The sequence below is a fragment of the Idiotropiscis lumnitzeri genome, chromosome 19, assembly GCF_059441095.1.
Source record: "Idiotropiscis lumnitzeri isolate Australia: NSW breed Sydney's pygmy pipehorse chromosome 19, RoL_Ilum_1.0, whole genome shotgun sequence".
In the NCBI taxonomy this organism is placed as follows: domain Eukaryota; kingdom Metazoa; phylum Chordata; class Actinopteri; order Syngnathiformes; family Syngnathidae; genus Idiotropiscis; species Idiotropiscis lumnitzeri.
Window position 1 is genome coordinate 13,556,421 of NC_142409.1, and position 23,552 is coordinate 13,579,972.

The 23,552-nt window shown below is 48.6% G+C and overlaps 2 protein-coding genes across 3 annotated transcripts in view; both read left to right on the top strand.

Annotated features, from left to right (window-relative positions):
* The first annotated feature begins 120 nt into the window (after positions 1–120).
* cdk13 (cyclin dependent kinase 13) lies at positions 121–9,415 on the top strand. The gene is made up of 14 exons (XM_088283270.1): positions 121–2,112; positions 3,424–4,002; positions 4,798–4,956; positions 5,118–5,257; positions 5,342–5,512; positions 5,707–5,896; positions 5,978–6,034; positions 6,131–6,232; positions 6,319–6,396; positions 6,570–6,686; positions 6,922–7,053; positions 7,334–7,539; positions 7,650–8,111; positions 8,194–9,415. Exons 1-14 carry the CDS (start codon positions 1,001–1,003, stop codon positions 8,850–8,852), a joined length of 4,164 nt encoding a protein of 1,387 aa, XP_088139396.1. The 5' UTR covers positions 121–1,000; the 3' UTR covers positions 8,853–9,415.
* Positions 9,416–10,685: 1,270 nt separating this feature from the next.
* Positions 10,686–23,552, top strand: part of ralylb (RALY RNA binding protein like b) — a 63,838-nt gene continuing 50,971 nt past the window's right edge. The window contains exons 1-2 of one of the 2 annotated variants that reach the window (XM_088283061.1): positions 10,686–10,849; positions 16,082–16,187. The gene's annotated coding sequence lies outside the window, so the exon portion shown is untranslated. The remainder of the gene's footprint in view (positions 10,850–16,081; positions 16,188–23,552) is intronic. The other variant, XM_088283059.1, reaches the window with a different exon arrangement.

Genomic DNA, 23,552 nt, shown 5'->3' on the forward strand with positions numbered 1-23,552 from the left:
ATGAAAGCAGTTTGGATTAATTGTCCATTCCAATAGTGGGGATCAGGGGTTCCCTCGGCGATGACGTCACAGGGCACGTTGTTACGCACTCTCCTGTGATTGGCTGACGCCGGCGCACGAGGCCTGTAGTTTGAAAGCTCGTCTGCGGCCCGAGAAGCGTTAAGTAGCACGAGCCTTCCTCACAGCGCCGACAAAGTTCACGCCGATCGGCAACTTCATTCCAAATCAACCACTCCAATCACTTCTTTGCCCCCCCCCCCCTAAAAAAGTAACGCGGGTCGCCTTCGGGGATGATGACGCCACCAGCGAGCGCGAGCCACTCGGAGCATTACACGACTAACGACGCGGCTTTTTGACGGCTTTTTTGGGGAAGTCTAGAAGTCCACGTCGAGAGCGGAGAGAGAGACAAGAAAGCTTCCCAGCTGGCTAGGCGGCTAACTGGGCTAACTGGGCTAGTTCGCGTGCCGCCCCACTTCCTTGTTTGCGCCTCGGCAGTGGCAAATGGGAGGCTGACAAGTTGGCTTTTGACTTTTAACATCAGCCCCTGGATGGAAATGCTCGCTCATGCCGGTCGCGCTGGGTCCACGGAAGCGGGGCTTTAAATCCGGACGGGCCTCGGGCCTGCACTTTTGTCCACGAATGTGATGTGTCTCTGGGTACCGTTAGCCGCCGGAGGCTAACCTAGCTCTCATTGAATTCGCATGTTCTAGCGAATCCGTGATCGTTCTCGCTGTTGAATCGACTGCCTGTAGCTGAATGCCACATTGTGTGTATACGTGGCATAATTGGTTAATAATCGAATCGGGGTGGAAAACACAATCAAGTTAGCTTTGTGATGCTAACGTTAAGATCGTGATCTCGCCAGTTTGGGCATTCCTAACGTGAATTATGATGCTAACTAGCTGGATGTTATGTTCCACCGCACAACAAGGAGCGTAGCATAAAAGTATTTAATTTTTATTTCTCGGTGAGGGTGGCGTAGGTGTAACCGTGTGGCTCAATGCCGAATTCGGATGTACTTCGGGATGGCCGCGGCCGGAGTCCCTCCGCGCAGAGAAATGCGAACAGGGAAGACAGACGTAACGCGAGTAAGCCGGGAAGCAGTGCGGCTCAGCGGGACAGACACCGAGACAAGAGACGATCTTCGGCTTCCCGCCGGAAGAAACGCAGGCAGGCCAAGGACAGGGACTTGTGGCACCTCGGTGCAGCGGAAGGGGCTGTCAATGACCGACATGGCACTTTTGGGAAGGAGGCCGAACTTCGGACGCTGGTGGAGTACGATGACGTGAGCTCCCAGTCTGAGCGCTTTTCCGGGAGCCCCTCGCCCAAACTGGAGCACCATGTAGATCGGTTCCCCGTGGACAGATTGAGCGATTTTGGGGAGTATAATGGCCCAGCGAGGGACCGCCAGGACGTCTTGGTCATCAAGGATGAGCACGCCAAAGGAGCTTCAGAAAGGAGCAAGGACCCCGGCCGCAAGAAGGAACGTCCTAATCGGGAGAGGAACTCCAAAGTTCGTGGTGCAATCAGCCCGAGCAATTCCAAAAACCACAGAGACGTGCTGAAGGCTCATGACAAAAATGACAAGAGGGCATCCACCAGCCAGTCGGCGCAGTCTGCGGACAAACGGGACTCCAAACGGCAACGGAGTAAAACGAGAGCGGATAAAGAACCTCCGTCTGCGTACCGAGACGTTCCTCCGCAGTCGTATCGAGATGAAGAGCTGAGGGCCTACCGGAGAAGCCCGGGATTTAAAGGTGAAAGTCCCTATGGGACGTCCTACTCGTACAGCTACCAGTCTCCGCCCGGTTACAACCAGGTGATTTCAAGACGAAGCCCGACTTACCCGAGCAAAAGAACCTCTCCGACGTCCAACTACTATGGCCGAGACGCTGACGGTTACGGCGCTTATGGCGTTGCTAAGTCGCCCGGCTCGTACTCAGGCAGCAAGAGGAAGCGATCCCCTACCAGTCCGGCCAACTGGCGCAGATCTCCCAGTTACGGCCGACACAGTCCGTTCGAGCAGGGGGAATTTGCCGCCAGTCCGTACGGAGGCCGGCGAAGGTCTCGAAGTCCCTACCGGAAATCGCTCAGCCCGAGTCCGGATGTCAGGTGAGGTGCAAGGCTGAGATCCTGAGATGGGTTTTAGCCAACTCTGAAAATGTAGTAAAATAGCAGTCATACTATTGTCGTGAACTCCCACTATTCCCAGTTGAGAGGGACTGCTGGGACTTACCATAAATAGGCAAATTCTGCGGCAAATAAAACGTTTCCCAAAAAGTTTTGTAACTGTAAGCAGATGGCGCTAAAGTCAAATTCTGTCCGCATTCCTGTCATGTGACGCAACAATCATTGCGGTGGTTGATCATTTTGACCTTGACCAGTGAAGAGGATTCTGAAATTCCCGAACCTTGCCGAAGGGCACCGGCGGTGACTGTTTGATTGCGATATTATTTCTAACCGTAATTATGCGTCGCAATTAACTCCGCTGCACCCACGACAATATTTGTCTCATTTTAAGATTTACGCCGTCACAAGTGGCAACAAAACTAGGGCATGCATATTAATGTGGCTTGCCAGGACGGTTATTCGTTAATCCTGTTTACTTTGAAATGGCAACACACGTTTAGTTTTTGGCAAAGGCTGCGGTTTTGTTTCAAAGGTCTACCGCTCAGATGGGAGTCTTCAGTTGGACTGCCTAGTTAACCACCGAGTTTCTCTTCCTAACTTTCTGAGGCCAGATGTTATTGGTGTTTAACTTCCTCGTATTGAAGCGCCTTACTAATTTTGGCTTCAGCTCGACTTGTTTTTTATCTGCTTTCACCATTTAAATCGGTTCCCGGGTGCTCAAAAGCGTCGGTGACGTGTTTGTCGGACGAGCTCAAACGTCAAGAATTGCGGCGCCCTGTTTTGAGGCGGCAGACTCGTCTAATTGAATGAGGTTTGGCTCACTCCACCCGCTCGACTGTCGTACGAATGCCGAGTACTACTTTTGTTACCATGACAACCGTGGGCGGAGCTAGGCTGCTGCGACGAGCACTGTACGAGGTGCAGTCAAATGCCCTCACGCGTCCGACAACGTAACTGAGGAAATGTGTGATGCAGTGCACCCCCGCAGATTTTTTGCTGGCAAAACTTGCCTTTGCAGAACTTTGTTCCCAGGCCAAAGCCAGCTCTAATATAAAAGTATTGCATCGGTGCCATCTTTTGGCATTTTCTTGGCTATATTAAAGTAATTCGAGGAACTTACAAAGGAATCATTTCCCCAAATCAAAGGTGAGTGGAGTGTAGTCCAAAACATGTATTTTTCTTAATAAATATGATATTGTTTCTTAAAAATACACAAGACAACCGTGGAAAAATAATCGCATATTAAATTTCAATGTCTGAAGCGATGGTCAACGTGCTCATCTTCCTTTGCAGGCGATCGGCGAGGTCTCGCAGCCGCAGCCCGTATTCTTCCGCCAGGCATTCTCGCTCCCGCAGCCGCCACCGCCACTCTCGCTCGCGCAGCCGACCCTCCAGCCTCTCGCCGAGCACGCTCACCTTCAAGAGCAGCCTGGCGGCCGAGCTCAGCAAGCAGAAGAAGGCCAAAGCCGCCGAGGCCGCTGCCAAAGCCAAAGGCGCCGGCAAGCCTTCCACGCCGACCAAAGGTACCGCCGCTCACCAGCCCAGTCCCAAGACCAACCACGCGGCCAGGAAGGGACGCCCGCCTTCTCCGCCCGCTCCTCCCACAACAGCAACGGCAGCCGCCGAGAAAGGGCCACGCACGCCCACGTCCGGCCAGCCCCGCTCGCCCTCCGACCGCTCGGCAAAGAGGAATACGGAGCGGCCCCCAAGCCGGGAAAAAGACGGCAAAGCCAAGGACGACGCCAAGAGGAAAGTGGCAATGGCAAGCAAACCGAACAAAGAGAAGGAACGAGTCGGCGGGACCTTCATCGCTGGAGTCCCGGCCCTGCCGCTTCCCCTCAGTGTTCTCGAGCAAATGGATAAAGGAGACAGGTTGGTACTTTGAAACATCCACAATATCGAGACCATATGAAAATGTTTTTCTTTTATATAGACGCTGAGTGACACCTCAAATCAACTTTCATTATTTTTACAACTCTTTAAAAAACAATCCTCACTACATACAAAGCGCTGCACACGGAACACAAATCAGACATCCAAAAACCAAGAGAAAGTGAATTAATAACAAACAAACAGTGAACACCATTAAACAGTAAAACAACGCTGAATCTCGTGTTGAATCAAAAGCCGTGGAATAAAAATGTGGTTCGATGGACTGTCCAACTAAAACCCAAGTTCGCCAGTGCTGGCTTTAGATGGATTCCGCAGGGTGGGATGTGCAAGGGCTGCTGAGACACCACCAATACCATGGCTTGTGTTTTCGTTTTGTTGAAATCGAAGAAGTTCAATTCCATAATGGCCTTGTTTTCCTCCAGACGGGACAAAAGTGGCTTGAAGGACAAAGTGTCCTTTTTGCTCAGTGCGACCGAGAGCTGAAAAAAATGCCCTGCTTTCTGAAAATGGAACCCACGGGAAGCAATACAATAAAAACGGCAAGGTCCCCAAAATTGAACCCTGTGGAACACCGTACCAGAGTAAAATTAAAAACAGAACGAAAACAGTCAGAAATCAAATCAACTGTAAGCCATTTATTTTTAACCATTATGTCGTCAAATGACTTTGATTATTCGGGAGGGTGTAAATGAATCGCTGCATGGCTCGCTCTCTATTTCCTGTGAGTAGCGCTGTTAATCTTAAATATGCAATTGGATCTTTTGCATTTATCAGCGCAAAGGACGCGTCCGCTTCGGCAAAGAAGAAATCCGACCGAAAGGGCCGACCGCTGCTCACTGAGCTGCCGCTCCCGCCTGTGCTTTGCAGCCGCACGTCTTCGCCGCGCAGTCCGGCCGAGGACAAAAAGGCTCAAACGCCGCGTAAAAGGCCAAAGTAAGTTCGTCTTTGTTTTGCTATTCGACTTTGTTGTGCTGAAAGATTTTGCCAATCTAAAAGATGTGACTTGGCTCAATCAAAAAAAATCAAAGCGCTGCTCTGCACAGCCCAACTATTTGTTTCCAACCCCCCAAAAAATGTGACCTCGTCAATCCCAGAATGTGCGGGCCGAGATACGGCGAGATAAAAGAGACGGAGATAGACTGGGGCAAGCGCTGCGTGGACAAGTTTGAGATTATCGGCATCACGGGAGAAGGCACGTACGGCCAGGTCTACAAAGCCAAAGACAAAGACACAGGTGGGGGGAAAAAAAAAAATCCCCAAACCCCTCTCCTTTTGTTTGCCGCTCTCCCGAGTGATGCCGTCTTGATCTCGTCGACAGCGGAAATGGTGGCTTTGAAGAAGGTGCGTCTGGACAACGAGAAGGAGGGCTTCCCCATCACCGCCATCCGAGAGATAAAAATTTTGCGGCAGCTCAACCACAAGAGCATCATCAACATGAAGGAGATCGTCACTGACAAGGAGGACGCGCTGGACTTTAAAAATGATAAAGGTACGCTTGGCTTCGTCCGCTCTCCTCATATCACAATGAACACTTTTTTGAAATGAATTCATTTTTGTTGTCGTGAGAATTTTGTCCCAAATGAAGTGAGCGAGCAGCGCTCACTTCAGACTTGCCGCTTTAACGTCAAACCTTGGAAATCGGCCGTATACTGCAGCTTGGGGTCTCCCTGGTTTTACCCGCAGGTGCTTTCTATTTGGTGTTTGAGTACATGGACCACGACCTGATGGGCCTGCTGGAGTCGGGCCTGGTGCACTTCAACGAGAGTCACATCAAGTCGTTCATGAGGCAGCTGCTGGAGGGGCTGGACTACTGCCACAAGAAGAACTTCCTGCACCGCGACATCAAATGCTCCAACATCCTGCTCAACAACAAGTGAGTCGGCGCTACTCATCAAGTGGCCCGCCGCTTTTTGGTTTGTTTGATCTTCTCATGCGTCTTCTCCCTTCCGATCAGAGGCAAAATCAAGCTGGCCGATTTCGGTCTCGCTCGCTTGTACAACTCTGAAGAGAGGTGAGCCGACGTTGGCTGCTTGCATTTCCGCATTTTTGTCCACCAGTTTTGTCGCAACTCTTTTTTTTCCGTTCGATGTGTGCGTCTCCTTCCCAGTCGACCGTACACCAACAAAGTCATTACGCTGTGGTACCGCCCCCCTGAGCTCCTGCTGGGCGAAGAGAGGTACACGCCGGCCATCGACGTGTGGAGCTGCGGGTAAGACGACGGACAGCGAAACATTTATTGGTCGTTGAGAAAAAACAAAAAACAAAAACGGAATCAATGTATGACCCCATTCCCAGATGCATCTTGGGCGAATTGTTCACAAAGAAGCCCATCTTTCAAGCGAACCAGGAGCTGGCCCAGTTGGAGCTGATCAGGTACAAAAAAGTTTGCTTCAACTTCTAGAAGTCATGAGTAACTTGACTTTCTGAATGAACGCCTTCAAGATGGAGAAAACTATTAACAAAAATTTTTGGGGTCAATTTAAAGCTTGAAACAACGCTTTGCTTCATTTTGTTTGATTTATTTATTTATTTTTTCCTTTTCCCAGCCGGGTATGCGGCAGTCCGTGTCCGGCGGTGTGGCCGGACGTGATCAAGCTTCCGTTCTTCAACACCATGAAACCAAAGAAGCAGTACAGACGACGGCTGCGGGAGGAATTTGCCTTGTAAGTTTGTACGCGTCACTTGAAATGCTTTCATAATCCTCCTGTGAGCTTTGTTTCTCTTGTGTGAGCAAAAAGCGAAAACAAAATAAAATGGTTATCACACTGTTATTTCCAAACTATGTATTTATTTTTTTTTTAATCCTTAATTTAATTTAAGAGATACTTTTTATCCAAGTTTGCAAAGTGTTCAATTTGACCCGTTGACTGTATTTAATTTTGTGGGCTTGTCGTTCAGCATTCCTGCGGCGGCCCTGGACTTGTTTGACCACATGCTGAACCTTGACCCCAGCAAGCGTTGCACGGGCGAGCAGGCCCTCGGCTGCGAGTTCCTCAAGGACGTGGACCCGGACAAAATGCCCCCGCCAGAGTATGTTGTCATCCGAACGACGTGGAGATGGCCTGAGTGCCCGGAAAGACGATGAATGCATTTTCACTTGTGGCGGCAGCACTTCATTCACGTCAGCACAATGCAGTACAAACGTAACTTCGCTGAGGGATTAGGTGCCGCTCATCAACAGCTAAAGCTCACTTTATTCACTTAGTTTGACGCATGGCGGCTGAGCCAACACTCCAGAGATTGAAACTATTTGGACAAGCTTTTAAAAAGTCCATGTTGTGCCTTGAAACGCGCCGCTTTACGTCCGCAGCCTTCCATTGTGGCAAGACTGTCACGAGCTGTGGAGCAAGAAACGGCGGCGTCAGAAGCAGGTGCCCGAGGAGCTGGCCGGCCCCCCGAAGGCGCCGCGCAAGGAGCTGGGCCTGGACGACAGTCGCAGTAATACTCCTCAGGGTTTCCCGGCGTCTGCAGGCATCAAAGCGCCGAGTGCGGCGACGGCGGCTTCGTCGCTGCTCGGTGAGCTTCAAAGAGATTTTGCATGTTTACGGACTCCTACCGCTAATATTCGGATCACATTGCAGACGTGTCACGCTTGCTCATGGACTGTGATGCTCATCTTTCTGCAGACACCAAAGGTCCAAACTCGCAGTTGACTCAGGAGCAACTCGCCGTCCTGCTGAACCTCCTCGGCCCGCCCAACAGCGCCGCCGCCAACCCGGCCCAGTTCTTCCAGGCGGCCAGCTCCAAGGTCAACCAGGAGACCAAGGCCGTGCCTCCCCCCGACGCGGCCGAGCCCCCCGCTCAGCCCCCGCCCGCCAAGCCCACGCAGCCCGCCGTCCCGGCCGGCGTGCCGCGCACCCCGCCCATGCCCAAGCCCCCGTCGCCGCCGCCGCCGCCTGAGGGCGACGCGGCGGCCGCCACCAAGACGGCCGTCACCATGCTGCTGGCGCAACTACTGCAGGCTCAGAGGCAGGAGGCCGGCGACGGGGCCGACGCCGCCGAGTCCGCTGCCAACAGCGTGGCGGTGGGAGCGCCCCCGCTTCCTCCTGACAGCAAACAACCTCCAGAATCCAGCCCGGTCTCACCTGGTAAAGCTTTTGATTTTTAGGTTTATGCAGTCGTTAAGTAAGAATCACGTTGGTAAGGACTTTGTTTTGATCGGTCTTACAGTGCTGGACATGGCCGCCGTCGTCCCCATCCTGCCCCCAGACCAGAGACCGCCCGAGCCCCCAGAACCGCCTCCGCACGCCGACCTGGACTACAGGCGGCCACCGCCTGAACCCAAGCCCGGCCACGCCCCGCCCATCGCGACGGCCGGCGGAGGCGACGGTGGCGCCCGCCCGCCCGAGCCCGACTACCCACCCCTCCCCACGGCGGAAGGGCCGGGCTACGGGGGCGACTTCAGCCACCCGCTGCCGCCGCCCCCTTTCACTCCGACAGGCTTTGCGGACAGCTTCATGGGTCACATGTTGGGCGCAGGCTTACCGCCTCACGCTCTGAGAGAAGTATTCAGCGGGCCGGGCCAGGCCGTGCCGCTGGAGCCCTTCCCCCCGCCGGGCCCCCCCCCCACCGGACCCCCAGGGATGGTGTTCGCCGGGGACAAGGACCACCGCTTTGAATATAGCCCCCTACCAGTGGAGGGCCAGCCCAACCCCGCCGCCCTCCACCTGTACAACCACGCTCTGGTCCGGAAAGACGGCGCGCTCCCTCTTCCGCCTCCGCCCATCCCGGCACCGGGCCACGCTTGGGCCTCGCCCTCGTCGCAGGTGCCCCTCGGCTTCGTCCCTCACATCAACTCCACCATTCGGGGACGAGGGCTGCCCTTCTAAGCAAACTGGAAGTGACGTTTTGTGACTTGAAGCCCCCACCTTACAAGACGGTAGAACGAGTCAGAGGAGCTTTTCTCAGACCATTTTCATATTTTTTTTGTAATTTGTTCTACAAATCTTTTAAATTAAACTTTTTGGGGGATGTGGACTGTTGAATTAGCCTTCTGGTATATTCTTATCCTTCCCGTGACTACGACCTCTTATACATTACTTCAAGCATAGTAGTCATGTTTCGCACTACTGACTGAAGTAGGCTCCAAAACAATTTTAGCAGCACAGGAACAACACATCTCTTGTGCTTTCTGTTTTTCGTGTGTATTTTCTTTCAAATTTATTTTTCTTTTTATTTTATTTTTTTTACAAAAATGCTCCTGGACTGCTTGTGCTCGAATGTGCAAATGTGATCATGACATTGAGACTCTTGAGCAAATGTCAAAGTTGTAAAATGATCTAACAGAAAAGGACACCAAGTGTTTCTCTCTCCTTTTTTTTTGTATAAAAAAATCTTGACCACAACCCTTTTCCTTTTGGCAAATGTTTATTATTAAAGAAATGCCACTGTGTATAGCTTGTCTTTTCAGTTCCTATAAAGATTATTTTTCAATGTCTTCCCGCTTCGTTTGACTGTATGTCACCTATGCCACCACTAGATGGCACCATTTTGCGAAAGTTTTTTCTACTACAATATTCAGTGTTTAAATGAAGACGTGTGTTAATTCAGCACATTTAACAGTTACTACAGTAGTTTGCCTTGAGCAGTGGTGGAAAGTAGTGAAGTACAAATACTTTTTTTCTGTGTCTGTTCTTCATTAACTACCTACTTTTCTGAGGTCTTTATACTTCCCACTTTGCAAAAATACGTTTGTTCCTTTTTATGACTACGACAAGGAAAGTCAACCGCAGTAGAGATTTTATTTTCAGAGAGCATCAATGACCATGATAAATGATTTGGAGAAGCAAAAATATTTCCCATTCATCACCTTATTTTAGCAAATTTTTGATGTGGCTCCAAGAATGATTTGCAGCGAGCAGCAACTTGGAAGTGCTTCTATGCCTTGTCAAACATCCCAAGAGCTCCTTTTAATGGCAATTTGAATAAGAATCAGTGACGTTATGCCAACATTTGTTGGCAGTCCTCACGTGTAATGTTGAGTGCGTAGTCATAACGACATGCAAGAAAGAACAAGACACAATCACCTTGGTCGTGTGATGTATAAATAGCAGATTTATCAAGTAAAAATAGTGTATCCATGCATAGCTGTGGAAAGAACTTAGAAGGTGAAGAAGTGTAATTTAAAAGATGTTATCGACGAAAAGATACCAAGCAGATGCCAGGCAGACATTTACGAATATAAAAACATACGCAAATCCAAACAAACTATCTTAAAACATATTGCTAGCGGTTCAAATTGTGGAATTTAGCTAATTTGCTTTTGCGTTAGATTTTTTTCTCCTTTTTTGTGTGGCATGTATTTTGACGTATTGACTATTGTCTTTACGTACTATTTAATGACGCCTATTGGGCAGGCTAGCATCTCGTAATTTACATTCCAAACCTACAGGGGGCAGCGTAACGATCTGTTCAACAGTTTCCATCTACATTTGCTAGTCATGAAGAACACAATGCTAACTTCCTTAGCATGGGTGGTTGAAGTCACTTTTAGCTTTTGTTGGGGATTGTGCTCTTTTTTTTAATCGTTATTTTTCTTAGGTTAAATATATTTAATTATATATGCTATAAATATTGTCAACATATTTTTTCCCGACATTTCGAGAATCTGCAACGAGCTAGCGCCTTGTAGTTCCACCACAAATCCGTTAGAGGGCAGCAGATCGTCTTTTAAACGCAGCACACCTTTCCGTGGTGCTGTTTGTTCGAGGGGAGTTTGGCTACTTTTTTAGCGATATAGAACATTCTTAATCGGCGTGTACCGTTTTTATTCCTCTCAAATACAAGGAGCAGGTTGGAAATGTTTACCTGGAGGAGCGGGAATAAGGTAAATATTCCATATATTATTTGTCACGTTTAAACAAACGACACGCAAAGTTGACGCCATGTGCTTTTAATTAATTTTGTTTTGTTGGAATTTAATTCGGGTAAACTAATTAAAAAACATTTTACAGGAACTCTTGCTTAGGCGTTCTGCACTTTGGCCACAGGGTGGTACCAAAATGCTGAAAACAGCACCATTCGCCAAACTGTTGACATTTGTGACGAGACGATTTGTTTGCACAACTCTCACTACTAGTGCATCGTTTGACCTTCGAGTACCAAATTAAACCAAAGCAGGAAGCGACTGTGTTGCACTAGCAGCACCACAAGAGATGCGTTTGAGCATTTAGATTTTATGCTCTGGCATGATCTTGGTGCCAAGAAGTTGAGGTGTTCCATTTTGGACAAAATCAGTGCTAAGCAGCCATTTTGTGACATCTACAGGCTATTAGAAATTCTTGACAGATTTTCATCATTTGCAAGGGGGCTTGTGGTTCCTTCATATGTATTTATTTTTCAATATCCTCTTTGAGATTCAAAGTGTTGCAAATGGACTGGGGCCAATCTCTGCTCGTTAGCCCGTTAGGCTGCCATCTTGTTGCTGCTGTTGAGCGGGTCAAAGGCAGACTTGCAGAGCATTAATTAGACGTTAAGGGTGATTTATTGAAGGTTTAAAAGCGGCGCCTATGAATTAACCTTTTCACCGGCGTAACAGTTAGCGAGCCACAATGCATCAGTCACCATGCCTCGGGCCTCGCAAGCGGTGAGTCAGGCAGCGCAGCAAATGGATGGCGATGGTCGCCCCCTCCCTGGATTTTTGTTTTCATTTGTTTACGCTTTGTTTTGTTTTCACATGTTCATACGAGGGCTTGCTTGTGTTAATTAACGTGAAAATCTGGAACAGTCACTGACGCAGCGTGTGCGATGTACTTGCTTCACCCTCAGGCCTTGTTCCCTTTAATTCCCTTTCAAGCTTGTTTGTGGACATTGTCTCTCATTTGAAACTTATTTTATCTTGGGGGTTTTTTTGGTGCTTATTTTCCCGCATTAAGTGTTTAACGCTATTTACGATGGAGCGATAATTGGAACGAGTCCATCAAAATGACAAGACACTAAACGTTTCGCTTCTTCTTCTCAGTTTACTGCAGCCCATTAAGGCAATAAACTAACGACATTATTCTGTGTAGATTTACAGTAGTGCAATAATTCCAATAAACCCATCAAAATGACGACACGAAATGTTTCCCTCTTGTGGTTGTCAGTCGAGCGCAGCGCCTTTTGCGGCGGCAGTCGATAACGGCGCAGAAAGCCTCTGCCGCGGTGCGTCAAATGGCGCCGGGGCCGCCGTGCGACATCCTCGGCCAAAGGTCACGCCGCGTTTGGCGCACGCGGCGATTACCGCCACATCGTTCTGAGGTCGTGGCTTTGACACTACGTAAAAACCCAGCCGGTTTTGTTTCGTAAGTGGCCTCGTATTGCGGTCGTATTCCCGCTGAGTGATCGTAACGAAGACGCTTCAAATGTCTCAACGGTTCAAAGTTTGATCACGTTTGTTGGCCCACTCGTCAAAACGGCGGCTGTTCGTCATCGCCCTGCTGCCATATTACAAAATGAGGGGGGGGGGTGTATAGTAGGCATGGACTCTATACGTCCTTCGTCGCTTCTCTATCCGACTCTGGCTGTCTGTTAAAATCACGTTTGCAATCCCCTCCGCCCCCGGTCACAAACATGTCGGCTTTCATCTCGCCACAGTTGAGTGTTCCTTGTGCAAAATGACACACACACACACACACACAATCATTGACCAAACTTTGACATGGAATCCAATTTGCAGAAGGTCGGACCCAAGGGGCGAATTTGCGACATCACCAATGAGCTAAATTAAATCTCCAGCGCGTGGGATAAATAACAAACACGCAAACAGAAGCCCACTTTCATCTCGTACGGATTGTGTTTGTGTGAAAGCCTCATTTGATTACGTCTCAGCATAAAATCTACGTGTGGACGTGGCAGTCTCGCGATCTCCGCATCCAAATCAAAGTAGCATCTCACGAATGCTGCACGCAATTTATTTTTCGCTTGCTCGTGGTCCGGTTTGACTTTTGGAAACGGCAGAAATGGTTTTGAGATGTTGCAAAGTAGTTTGGTTGTGATGGAAAAGTTGCCAGTTTGTGAATGGGACTTGAATTTTGGGATTTGTGCGTGAAGTTTAGCCAAAGCGAGTGTCGTTTTCGGCAAATGTGTTTTTGCAAAACTGTCACCGCCGCCCGCCGCTTCCTCATGCGGCTCCTACTCTTAGCGCCTCCTGCGAGCACAACGAATACATAATTTAGCAGAAGGGCAAGTTAACGGACGAAAAAAAAAAGAGCACAAGTAGGGCCAGCCAAAGAAGTTCCGTCCTGATTTTTTTCACTTTAGTCAAACGATGAACACCAACTTTATTGCTCATTGACCCACTGCATTTCTGCTGACGTAGCATTTGGGGCGTGCGTGCGTGCGTGCGTGTGTGTGTGTGTGTGTGTGTGTGTGTGTGTGTGTGTGTGTGTGGGGGCGGCGGCGGCGACGGGCCGGAGCCTTGTTGTGTGATTAATGAGCGCGCAGACGGACAAGCGGGCCGCATTCCAATCAAGCACAAGGCCGCCAAGTGATGGAAGGCATGAAGAAGATGAGCCTCCACCACACAAAAAGCATCCGCACGAGATTTAATTGTGCACCAGCGTGAAATTTTACTCTGCTCCATACGTTCAGTCAATAGTTTGAACGTTAGCGGAGAAGCGCGGCGCTTCATTTTTACGCCCCGAGCTAACATTCTCGAGTCCTCGTAATGTCCTGGACCATAAACACTGCAAATAGTCGAAAAAGACGTATCAGAATGTTTGTAACCAACTTAATAGTGAGTTAACAAATTTGCTAACTCCCCAATTAGCTAGCCGAGGACGTCACTAACTAAACGATGATCAGAAACTAAAAAAAAAAAAAAAGTCTAACCAAACTTCAAACGAGCGAGTTCATCGCTCGCTGACTCCTGATTTTGCGACCGTATTATAGGAACCAACTAAATGACAAGCTAGCTACTTCACGCGCACAAACCTCAGAATTAGCTAACTCCAAACTTTTTTCCTCGGCTAATACTGCAAAAGTAAATCCCGGTTGAATAGTTACCTTCTAAACTTTTTCAAATCGAATGTCACACAACCAGTTTCTCATGGTTTATAAACTAGCAAAAAAACGTTTTGGCCAGCAACTTGACACCTTTTGATTTAACGTTATCCGCATCGGCATCCACTTTGCCTCGGCCTTGGAAATGGAGTGTCGGCATGACGGATGTTTTGCCAAAAGTCAGCGTGGGTTGAGCTGATGTATCGGCTGTCACTTTGCGCATTAGCGCACTGACCTTTTCCCGCTCGCTTCCTATTTTGCCAGCAATGCGCAAGAAAGACGGATAAGTCGACTGCCAAACGTGTCGGTGGCGCCGCCGGTCTACAAACGCCGCGCTCGCGTGGGAAATCAGAATGAGCGCGAGGAAAAGACGATCAATAAATGATGAATCAGCTAAAGACATACTCGCTAACTCCCAAAAAGAAGGATTAGCTCACTTGCTCAACAAGACAGATGAGCTCACTTGAGCGCAAAGTGGCCAACTCATCACAGCGTGTTAGCCAACTAACGACAAAAGAAAACGTACTCGCCAAATCCATGCTAATTTGCGATGAACTCACGCACGGCAAATCAACAACAGATTAGCTAAATGGTGAAACGACTAAACGGCAAACATTCACTCGCTAACTAAGTCAACCAGCTTGCCGTTTCCCAAACGCTTTGGCTCGCTAATGAAATGGCAACTGAGCTCTGCGAATGCTTTCCGACATTTGCGCTTTCGCCTGCAAGAAAGATGGCAAAGTCAATAAACTCGTTTCCAAAAGCTGAAACAGTGGGCGAATGCGTGCAATAATGTTGCCAAGGAAGTTCGAAAGTAAGGAAATGAGTGATAAGTGAAGAAAAATTGGCTTTTCTCTTTTGTGTGTGTGTGTGTGTGTCGCTGCAGGCAAGAGATCCGCCCCAAATGCGGATTGATTATGCTGTCAGCTGCGACGTTATCCCGCCTTTTGAATGCATTTCCTATTTGATTCCGTTTGTTATTCACGCCCCCGATGCTTTGAGGTGCCATTTGTCTCCGCCGACGTCGTCATCAATTCATCACACGCGTGTCCTCGCCGCATCCCGGCAATTTACACAATAAGCAATATGACACACTCGCCGCTCGGCAACAAAGTGAAATGTAAACACGATTGCAATTACGCCCGTTTTGGGGAGACAAAATGCCTCTTTTGGGAGTTTTCTCACCAGATCACCGAGTCGCTCAACTAACTCAACGAGCTAGTCACTAAGTGAGGAATTTGCAACCCGACCTTCAAAGTAAATTGCAAACGATTTCACAAACTCACTCAGTCGCTCACCGAACAAACGGATGAATCTTTAAAAATGTAAAAAAAAAACAGATTTGGCGACATTCGTATGCTCGTCGGATCGCCGACATTGTCTCTTTATGTTTTTCTCTTTGATTCTGTTCTGCAAATTAGCTTGTTAAAAAAAAATGTGTTGGCGCTAATCCAGTCAAATGAAAACAAAGTGAAGTTGCAAGTCAAGCCAGAAGTTTTGTCAAATAAGCAAAAGAGACGCCGGGGAAAGTGGCTTCTTCGTAGCTTTACGTAATCGTTTGTGATACCTGCTTGCGTTTCACCTGAAAACAAACAACCGCCAGGGGATTGGAAAAAAAAAAAAAGCAAAAGTTCACACGCTCGCTTCCATCCCATTTGATTTCTTTATTTCTTGCCGCCGCATGTTTGGCCATGTCGAGCGCCGGCAGGCGCGGGAATGTACAAATGAATTGCGAAGCGGCCTGGCGTGCGCCGCCGGGCCTTTTGGGAGCGCTTGACGCCGATGCTTTCGGAGTCCGGACGGCGCTCGAGCGCTTGCTGTAAAAGAAGGCCGTGACGGAAGTCATGCGCCGCGCTGGCACGCGTCTGTGATCACACGGTGATGTTTTGGGGGCGGTGGCGGCGACTCGTGAAAAAGCACATTCCTGAAAGGCTGCCAGCCTGCCAGGAACTCGGCGGATTTGGACAAGAACGTCCTCCGGATGCACGTACCCGAATCTTTCTGATGAATAATTGATGCCTTTCGCTCCTTTCATGCGCCGTGTAAGTCATTTACAGTTTTTTTTAAACTCCCCTAGCTGAAGGAAGGCGAGCGAGAGACGCGAATCTCCAAGGACGAAGGCAGCCACGTGATCCTCTTGAGGCCTTCAGATCTTCCGCATGAGAACGAAGCGGCAAGCGAAGGTGAGCTGCGTGCTGGGAGGGAACAAGCGAGCAGTCGTCCAAATGATCGTGACACACGAGCAAATCGGATGAATTTTGGCAAAGCACGCAATCTCACTCGAATGATGTGGTTTGGAGCGCTCGCTGGACACACCCGTAGTTTATTTATCTTTTTTGTTTTTGTTTTGGTGTTTTTGTTAGTTTTGGTATGAGATTTAGTTTTATTTGTTTTAATGTTTTGATTATTTGTTGAGTCCAAGATAATTAAAAAAGAAGGACCGATAAGATGACGTAAACAACAATTACAATTCTCATCATTAGATTTCGAAAAGTTTTTATATTTTTTTCAGTTTTTCATCGCTTACTGTAATAACCTTCCTGTGCAGTGAAGCACACGACAGACAAACATCCACTAAACCACCCCGAAAATGAAAATGGATGTTAAACACTCACTGAAGCATGCGCGGAATCGTGCAGTCAAACTTGATGTTTTTTTTGTTTTTTTTGATTGACGGCTTTCTCTGTCTGAATCTCGCGCAACAACAGACACGTTGTCACTCTTGTCTGGGAGCTCATTAGATTGCGCAGACACACCTAATGAAGTGGAGTTTAGTTTGAAAAATGCAATCTTCTCGAGTGCCATCCATATTTGATGGCGCAGAAATAGAAAATATGATTTTCTTTTTTTTACAGCGGCCGACGCCCCGCGGCATGTGAGCCGTTTGCATTTCGGATCGCAAGGTCGCGTTGCACCGACCTTGTCACGCACACACACTTCTGTGCAGATGCCGGTTTATTAGTGTCGGTACTTTGTTAGTGGCAGCTTTCTAAAAACGTTCTGAAGATAAACGCCAATCATGTTGCCAACGCAGGCTTTCGTTTCTATTATTCATCATGTTTTCACCTTCCAGCTGGCGACCCTGCGAGCGCGCCGCGCCGCGCCGCGCATTGTCATCCGGCCGCTCTCACGCGAGAGCATCAAAAGGAAGCGGAGCAGCTTTTAACGCAAAATGCTGCAAACATTTGCACGTTACTCGACAAGCCGGTCCGGAAAACGGCATCACGCAGACATCACCTTGGTAACCACGGCAACCAAGCCGCGGGTGACTTTGCTCCGACTTGCGTCACGGCTCATTAGCGTCAAGTTGCTCTCTTATTCCGTCCCGAGCGCGTGACTCACTCACGCCTGGAACGAGCACGTCCTGTTCACTTTGACGTGCGCGAATAGGACACGTCAACATCGGACGATATGTCGACTTTCCCGTCGCGAGTGGCACTTTTTAACGAGCCCCCGGAGCGTTGGCTTTAAAACGCGCTGTAAAAACACCCCCCCAAAAAAAGGCCGACTTGGTCCAAAATTGTTTGATTCAAAAGAAAAATGTATCCAATGCGGCTGCTTATCAAATAGTCCCGGCAGCAGCTTTCAGCTCTCGTTTTTCTTCTGGCGGTTTTCTCCCGCCACTCGCCTCTTCGGGAGGACAAATGCATGCTCTATTGTGTTAAGGTCCGGGGATTGACCTGGCCAAGTTCTGTCATTTGGATTGGTCGTCTTCAGATTTCATTCCGCTGCTCGGAGTGAAAACATTCGGCGAGACGTCACGCGAACGACTCGACAAAACGTGTCGTCCGATATCCACGAAAACATCAGATGAAGTCCGATGAAACCTTCCGCTTGATGTTTCAGCTCGCGTTTGTCCCGCGGCGCATCGACGAGAGCGGGCCGAGATTGCCCGAAGCGGCGGAATAAAAAGAAATATTCATCCGCCGACGAGCATGAATATGGAACAGCTCGGCTTCACCGATGGCTTCCGGCTCGACCGCCGCATCTCGTCAGGCCTCGGCGCCGACCGACGGCGGCCAAAAGTCTGAACCACCGTCGTCTTTGTTTGTGCGCGCAGATCGGAAGAGCAAAGATCAAAACGGCAAGCGCGCCGAGGAAGCTCAACCGAGTCGCGGCTCAAAAGGAATTTTGGTGTTGTTGGGCTGGCACGCGACATGTCGGTGAGTCTCGAAACCTTAACCTCCTCCCGAAAGCCTCATCCTGGTGTGAAACCGTAAACCTGAAGTGGAAAGCAACCGCATCTCCAAAACCTCATTTTGAAACCTTAACTCACTTTGGAACCCGAACCCAAGCCTCCAAGCCATAACCTTGTGCTCCGAAACCCAATTTCAAGCCGTAACTCAGGCGTGGAATCCTGATTCCGGGTTGAAAGCCCAACAATTCCTTCTCATGCCAACGCAAAAGTTTGCCCGTCTTAAAACGCTTTATCTTGAAACCCTAACCCAGTTTGAACCTTATCCACTTGCACTTGCACCAAATGGTTGCTTTAAAGCTTCATTTGGAATCGGAACTTTGACTTTGACGGCGTAAAACTTTTGATGTGAGCCACTTGAACCCGAGTGCACGCGAGTATCACCACGCCTTCCCTTTTTGGGATCCGTCGTGGGCGTTTGTTCCTTTTCTCGTCGTCGTCGTCACCTCACCTCAAACAAACACTTTGCGTGTCGTCTCTTTATGTTTTCCACAGAGGCCGCGAATGCTTTGGAGACGCTGCCAAACCGAATCCTAATTAAATGTTCCAACATGAGGCGCTCTGATTTGTCAACAGAGAGACAAAGAAAAAAAACCTCCTGGTTGTTTGTTTGAGGCCATTTGATTAGGTACGCCAGCAGCACTTTCAAACCACGTCAACTAATCAAGCAGGAAACGCCCTACTTTTGATCCTTGAAACCCTACCTCTGTTTTGAAACCCTAATTTCAAAATTTCAAACCCCAACACGGGCTCCAAACCCTAATTTGAACCTTCACTCTTGCTTCCCCTGCTTTCAAACTCCAACAACCCTCATTTGAAAGCCTAATCTTGGCTTGAAACCCTTCAAATGTTTCAAACTCGAGCCTTGCTTTCAAACCTTTCCCTGTAACGCTGACCCACTTATCTTTGGTTCGCAAACCTTATCTCTTGTCGAAAAGCGTGTCCCGAAACTGGAATAGTCTGAGCCTGAATCTTTCCCGCTGATGGAGAGACGCTTATTTGATGTCTTTTTGGCCCGGCGCTGGACAGGCGGGGGTCACGTTTACCTTCTCTGTCCGAGAGTGTTTGCCGAGGACGGCGTCAAGGAGATTTATGTCCCCCCCGTCCTCGCCGTTTATCGGCAGGTGCTCCACAATGACGTGCCAGCCGCACTCCATCGATCTTTGGCCGGTAATGAGCAAGCGGACAGTAATTTAAGGCCATAACTCTGACAGGCGTATTGATCCAAGTGGACCTGGCTGGGGAAGGGGGTGGGGGGGGGGTGCAAATCACGGCGCAAGTGTTAAAGCAACACCGTTTGCTGGGATAAATCAGAGTGGCGCTCGTTTGTCTCTGTCCTGCGTGTTGCCGCTCAGCACTTTTGACGGCCAGTTGCTTCCTGGCGCACTTTTTTTTTTTTTTTTTTTTTGCAGCTGCGTACCACAAGTTTAAAAAATTTGGCTTTGGGGTAAAAAACTAAAATCCACTCTTCCAGGTGAACTTCGTTTGACCTTCTGTAACGTTTTGAATGCGTGTGCTACGCAACTTGATCCTTGTGCGTTGACGTCAAAGTCTTTCTGTGACGCTTCCAGTCTCTCTCTTGCAACCTGACGCCACTTGACTCACAAAAGTGTGGCGTCAACTATTCTCATACTTGCCACACGCTTGCAAAAAGAAATTCCAATTTCAAATCCAAATGCACATTTTGCATTCAAGTCCGCCGGGCGTTTTCCGACCATCGTCGTCACTTTTCTGCGTTCGCAATGTCGCAAGAGGCGACGACTGACGTGCGAGTGTAAATGTGAAACGATGACTGCTCTTTAACTAATCGGGCTGCAGTTTGCTTGCGGCCGCAATCAGCTCCCATTACGACGTGTAATTAATGTCCCGTATTGTTTGCCGTGGCGTAAACGTGTCATTTAGTGCGTCGCGCCGCTTTGACGCCACATTACCGTCGGCGAGCATAAAATCGTCTCTCTTTCTTTTATTCCCTCTTGCGGGAGTTTTGCCTCTTTACCTGCAGCAAAACTCATTCCGCTGGAAAATTGGCTCAAGCGTCTGCAACCCTGCCCCCCCCCCCCTTACTTACCACCCAGCTCCCCCGCCGCCCCCCCCCAGCTCCTCCATTCTCTCCGCATGCCGTCGTAATTCAGCTGCCATTGTTGCGCCTTGAGCGCTAATCCAATTAGCAATCGGAAGCTAATGGAGTTATCTCTCACGTTGGAACGTCAATCGGTCGAGAGGCCGGCCGCCACTTATATCGTGGCTTGCTTGGAGCCATTTACGGGAGCGTGCGTGCAAATTGCTCACAGAGGAAAAGAAAGACCGAAGAGGTCGCGTCGCTTTCACACCAAATTTCCACATGCGCGCCAGGCGGCACTCGGCGCTACCGCGGCGATCGTCCCGTATTTCTTCACAGTGGCAGTGGGAGGCGCTAAGGAACATTTTTAATAAGTTGAGGATTGCGTGTTGAAGGGGTAAAAATATTTTCAAAAAAAAAAAAAATGGAATGAAAAAGTCGGTCCCGAACATCACTGACCCAAAATTAGGGTGAGACGTCGGTCATGAGACGACACCCAAACCGGAAGACAACTGCAGCGAGGAAAGAAACCAAACAGATGGTGGCTTCCTCCTCCTCCTCCTGCTGCGGCGTTAAGTGCTTGGCGGCGCGTTAATTATTTTGTCTTACTTGCGCCCTCAACCAAGTCCGCGGTCGCGCCCCGCCAGGCTCCACCCACCTTGCTTCTGATGCAAAGCGCATGACGGCTCGTTTCCTCGGCCCCGCCGCCGTCCTCCAGAGTGCTGATCAATGCCTCGCAGGCGCAACGGTGGAAAATGTTGATGAGGCTTTGTATGCAGCTGAGCGAGGTTATGGATCCCTCGAGCTCCCTTCACCGTCGCCGGAGTATATTGTTCTCGGATTTTCATTAACACGTGACCTTTGCGAGCTGGAGGCACTCCATTTCCCCCCAAATCACACAACTAGTTTGCTTGCATGCTCCCAATCCTTTTTTTTTCCCTTTATTTGACACTTTTGTCGTTTTCTTTGGCAACTGCAACTTAAATGACGGCTTTTTAATGCGTGGCGCTGCGAATGGAGCCCTGAGGTACGCCCACACCAAAGCTGAATGAAATGCACAACATATAGATGGAAAGTTACACGTATTATATCACATTATTTGGGGGCGAATTTCCGTATTATTGCTCCATCCTCACATGAGCCAGTGACTTTTTTTTTTTTTTTCGAAAAGTGCTGGTTTTGTCTGTCCGTCTGTGGAAGGAGTTTGATGCCTGGCAAGACCAATTTATATTTCACCATCTTGACAACCCGTGTTAATGTTGTTCATTTACTAATAACGGATTATCTTATCTATGTCATTGATACGCCACGTTTTACGCCGTTCCAACATTACCCGCCGCAGCGCAAAAGGCTAATTAATGACTGCCGAAGCCGAGCACAATGTCTGCGCGTCAACAGAAGAAGGCGTTTGAAAGCAAAAGTAACGTTTCACAGCCATCCTAAACTGTGACGACTTAACACTCGGAGTGAACTCGCCGCCTCCGCAGCGTTCTGCTGAATGTCGATGAGGAGGATGTCCACGGTCGTTCGCCGCCAGTTCCCTACGCGTAGCTGCTGGGGGGGGGGGGGGAACAATGTCAGATGAATCAAGTTCCTCCAACGACACAGTGATGAAAAAAAAAAAAATGTTCAAAAAGCAATATTTTCTCGGTGATGCCAATATTGCCGCGTACATGACGAAACTGTGAAAAAGCGACGGCTTAAATGAATTGACTTTATTTTCAAGTGCGTTCTATCAATTATTCACAAAAAATCGGGTGGAAATCAAAATGTCAACCCAATAAGAGCCGCCGGAGACGCATCCCAAAACGTGACTTCCAATTAATTTTCAAGCGTTTTGAGCATCCAAAAGTCTCCGGGCCACCCACAGCGGCGTACGCCGAGAATTACGTGCTCGCATTTGGCCCGACGCAAATGTTGCGTGTCCTTCCTCGGGGGGAAAGAGAGAGAAACAATTTTTGAAGTCAAATGACATTTGGATGAATCAAAGTGAAGGAAAACAAATTGTAAGCAAACGACTTTCGACCTGCGGCGATGACCGCAACATATAAAAAAAAAAAAATGAATTAAAAAAAGAAAAAGTGGTGGTCGTGATAATGATTGATTGACATGTTGGAAACGATGATGATGATGATGACACATTCGTAGAAACGAAATCTAAGCCAGCCTGCATCTTATTAAAAGAAATTTTTGAGGTGGTGCCAATTCGTGACTTGTTTAAGTCGTCATCGGTTTGGGCGTGCTAGCTAAAGCTTTCCATGTCAACGTGTTTGATTTTCCACGTATGGAACATGTGCCCATGAAGGCGTACATGCTAGATGTGTCACGCGCGCCCTTGACGCTTTTTTGTCTATTTTGTTACAGACCGCAGAGAAAAAAAAATTGTTGGGTCGTTCATGTTACGACTTTGTTCTCGTCACATTCTGACTGTGCGGCAAACAAAAATGAGACTTCCCAGAAAACAAAATTTTTTTGCGAGCACTTTTGAACATTGCTCTCAACATTCCTGCAAGTTACGGGAGCCACTTGGTGTCTCTTTGCCCATAAATAAAGAATGTTCCATTTGTACGACATTTTTTCTCCTCAGAAATGCTGGCAACGTGGCTTGAAAAGAAGCGTACGGAACGCGGCTGCACAGCTTTATCGGCCATCTGGGTCCAAATGTCAGCCATGTTGTTTTTTTTCTCCCCCTTCTCTTATAAAAAGAGTGTTATCAGATGGCTTCCTATCGCGGTGACGGCAAACTATGGAGCAGGCGACTCCGAGGTAATTGCCAGCGCTGGGGGAGGAAAAAAAAGAAAAGATGTCAGCGCTGCACAGTGTTGTGAAATCACGCGCAAAATCTGGCTGTTTATTAGAGAAACGGTTTGCCGGAATGGACTGGCGCCTCCCTTTACAAGGTGCGTGTCTTTTATGGAGAGAGAATTCAGATGCGCTGGAATGCGGCAGATGGGATGAAACGTAGAAGCCATAAATCAGTTGCAAATGCACTACGACAAAATGCAGGGACAACGTTGGAAGAGAGGATTTGTTGACGATTGCAATACCACTTCTGGCCACTTGAGGCGCCGATTGAGCATGTCCACATAGATTGCGGTTGACTTTTATACTTTTCTTTTTTTTTAAACTTTATTTTATTGGACTTTTTTTCCCATTCACATTACGCCTTTATCGTTTGTTGTTTCTCAGAATTTAGACAATTTTTTCCTTCCAGTATTTGCTTACTGAAAAAAACAAAAAACAGCACCAGCAGCTGTAATCAAGGAGCGTGCAGTGGCACACGTCGCTCGACAC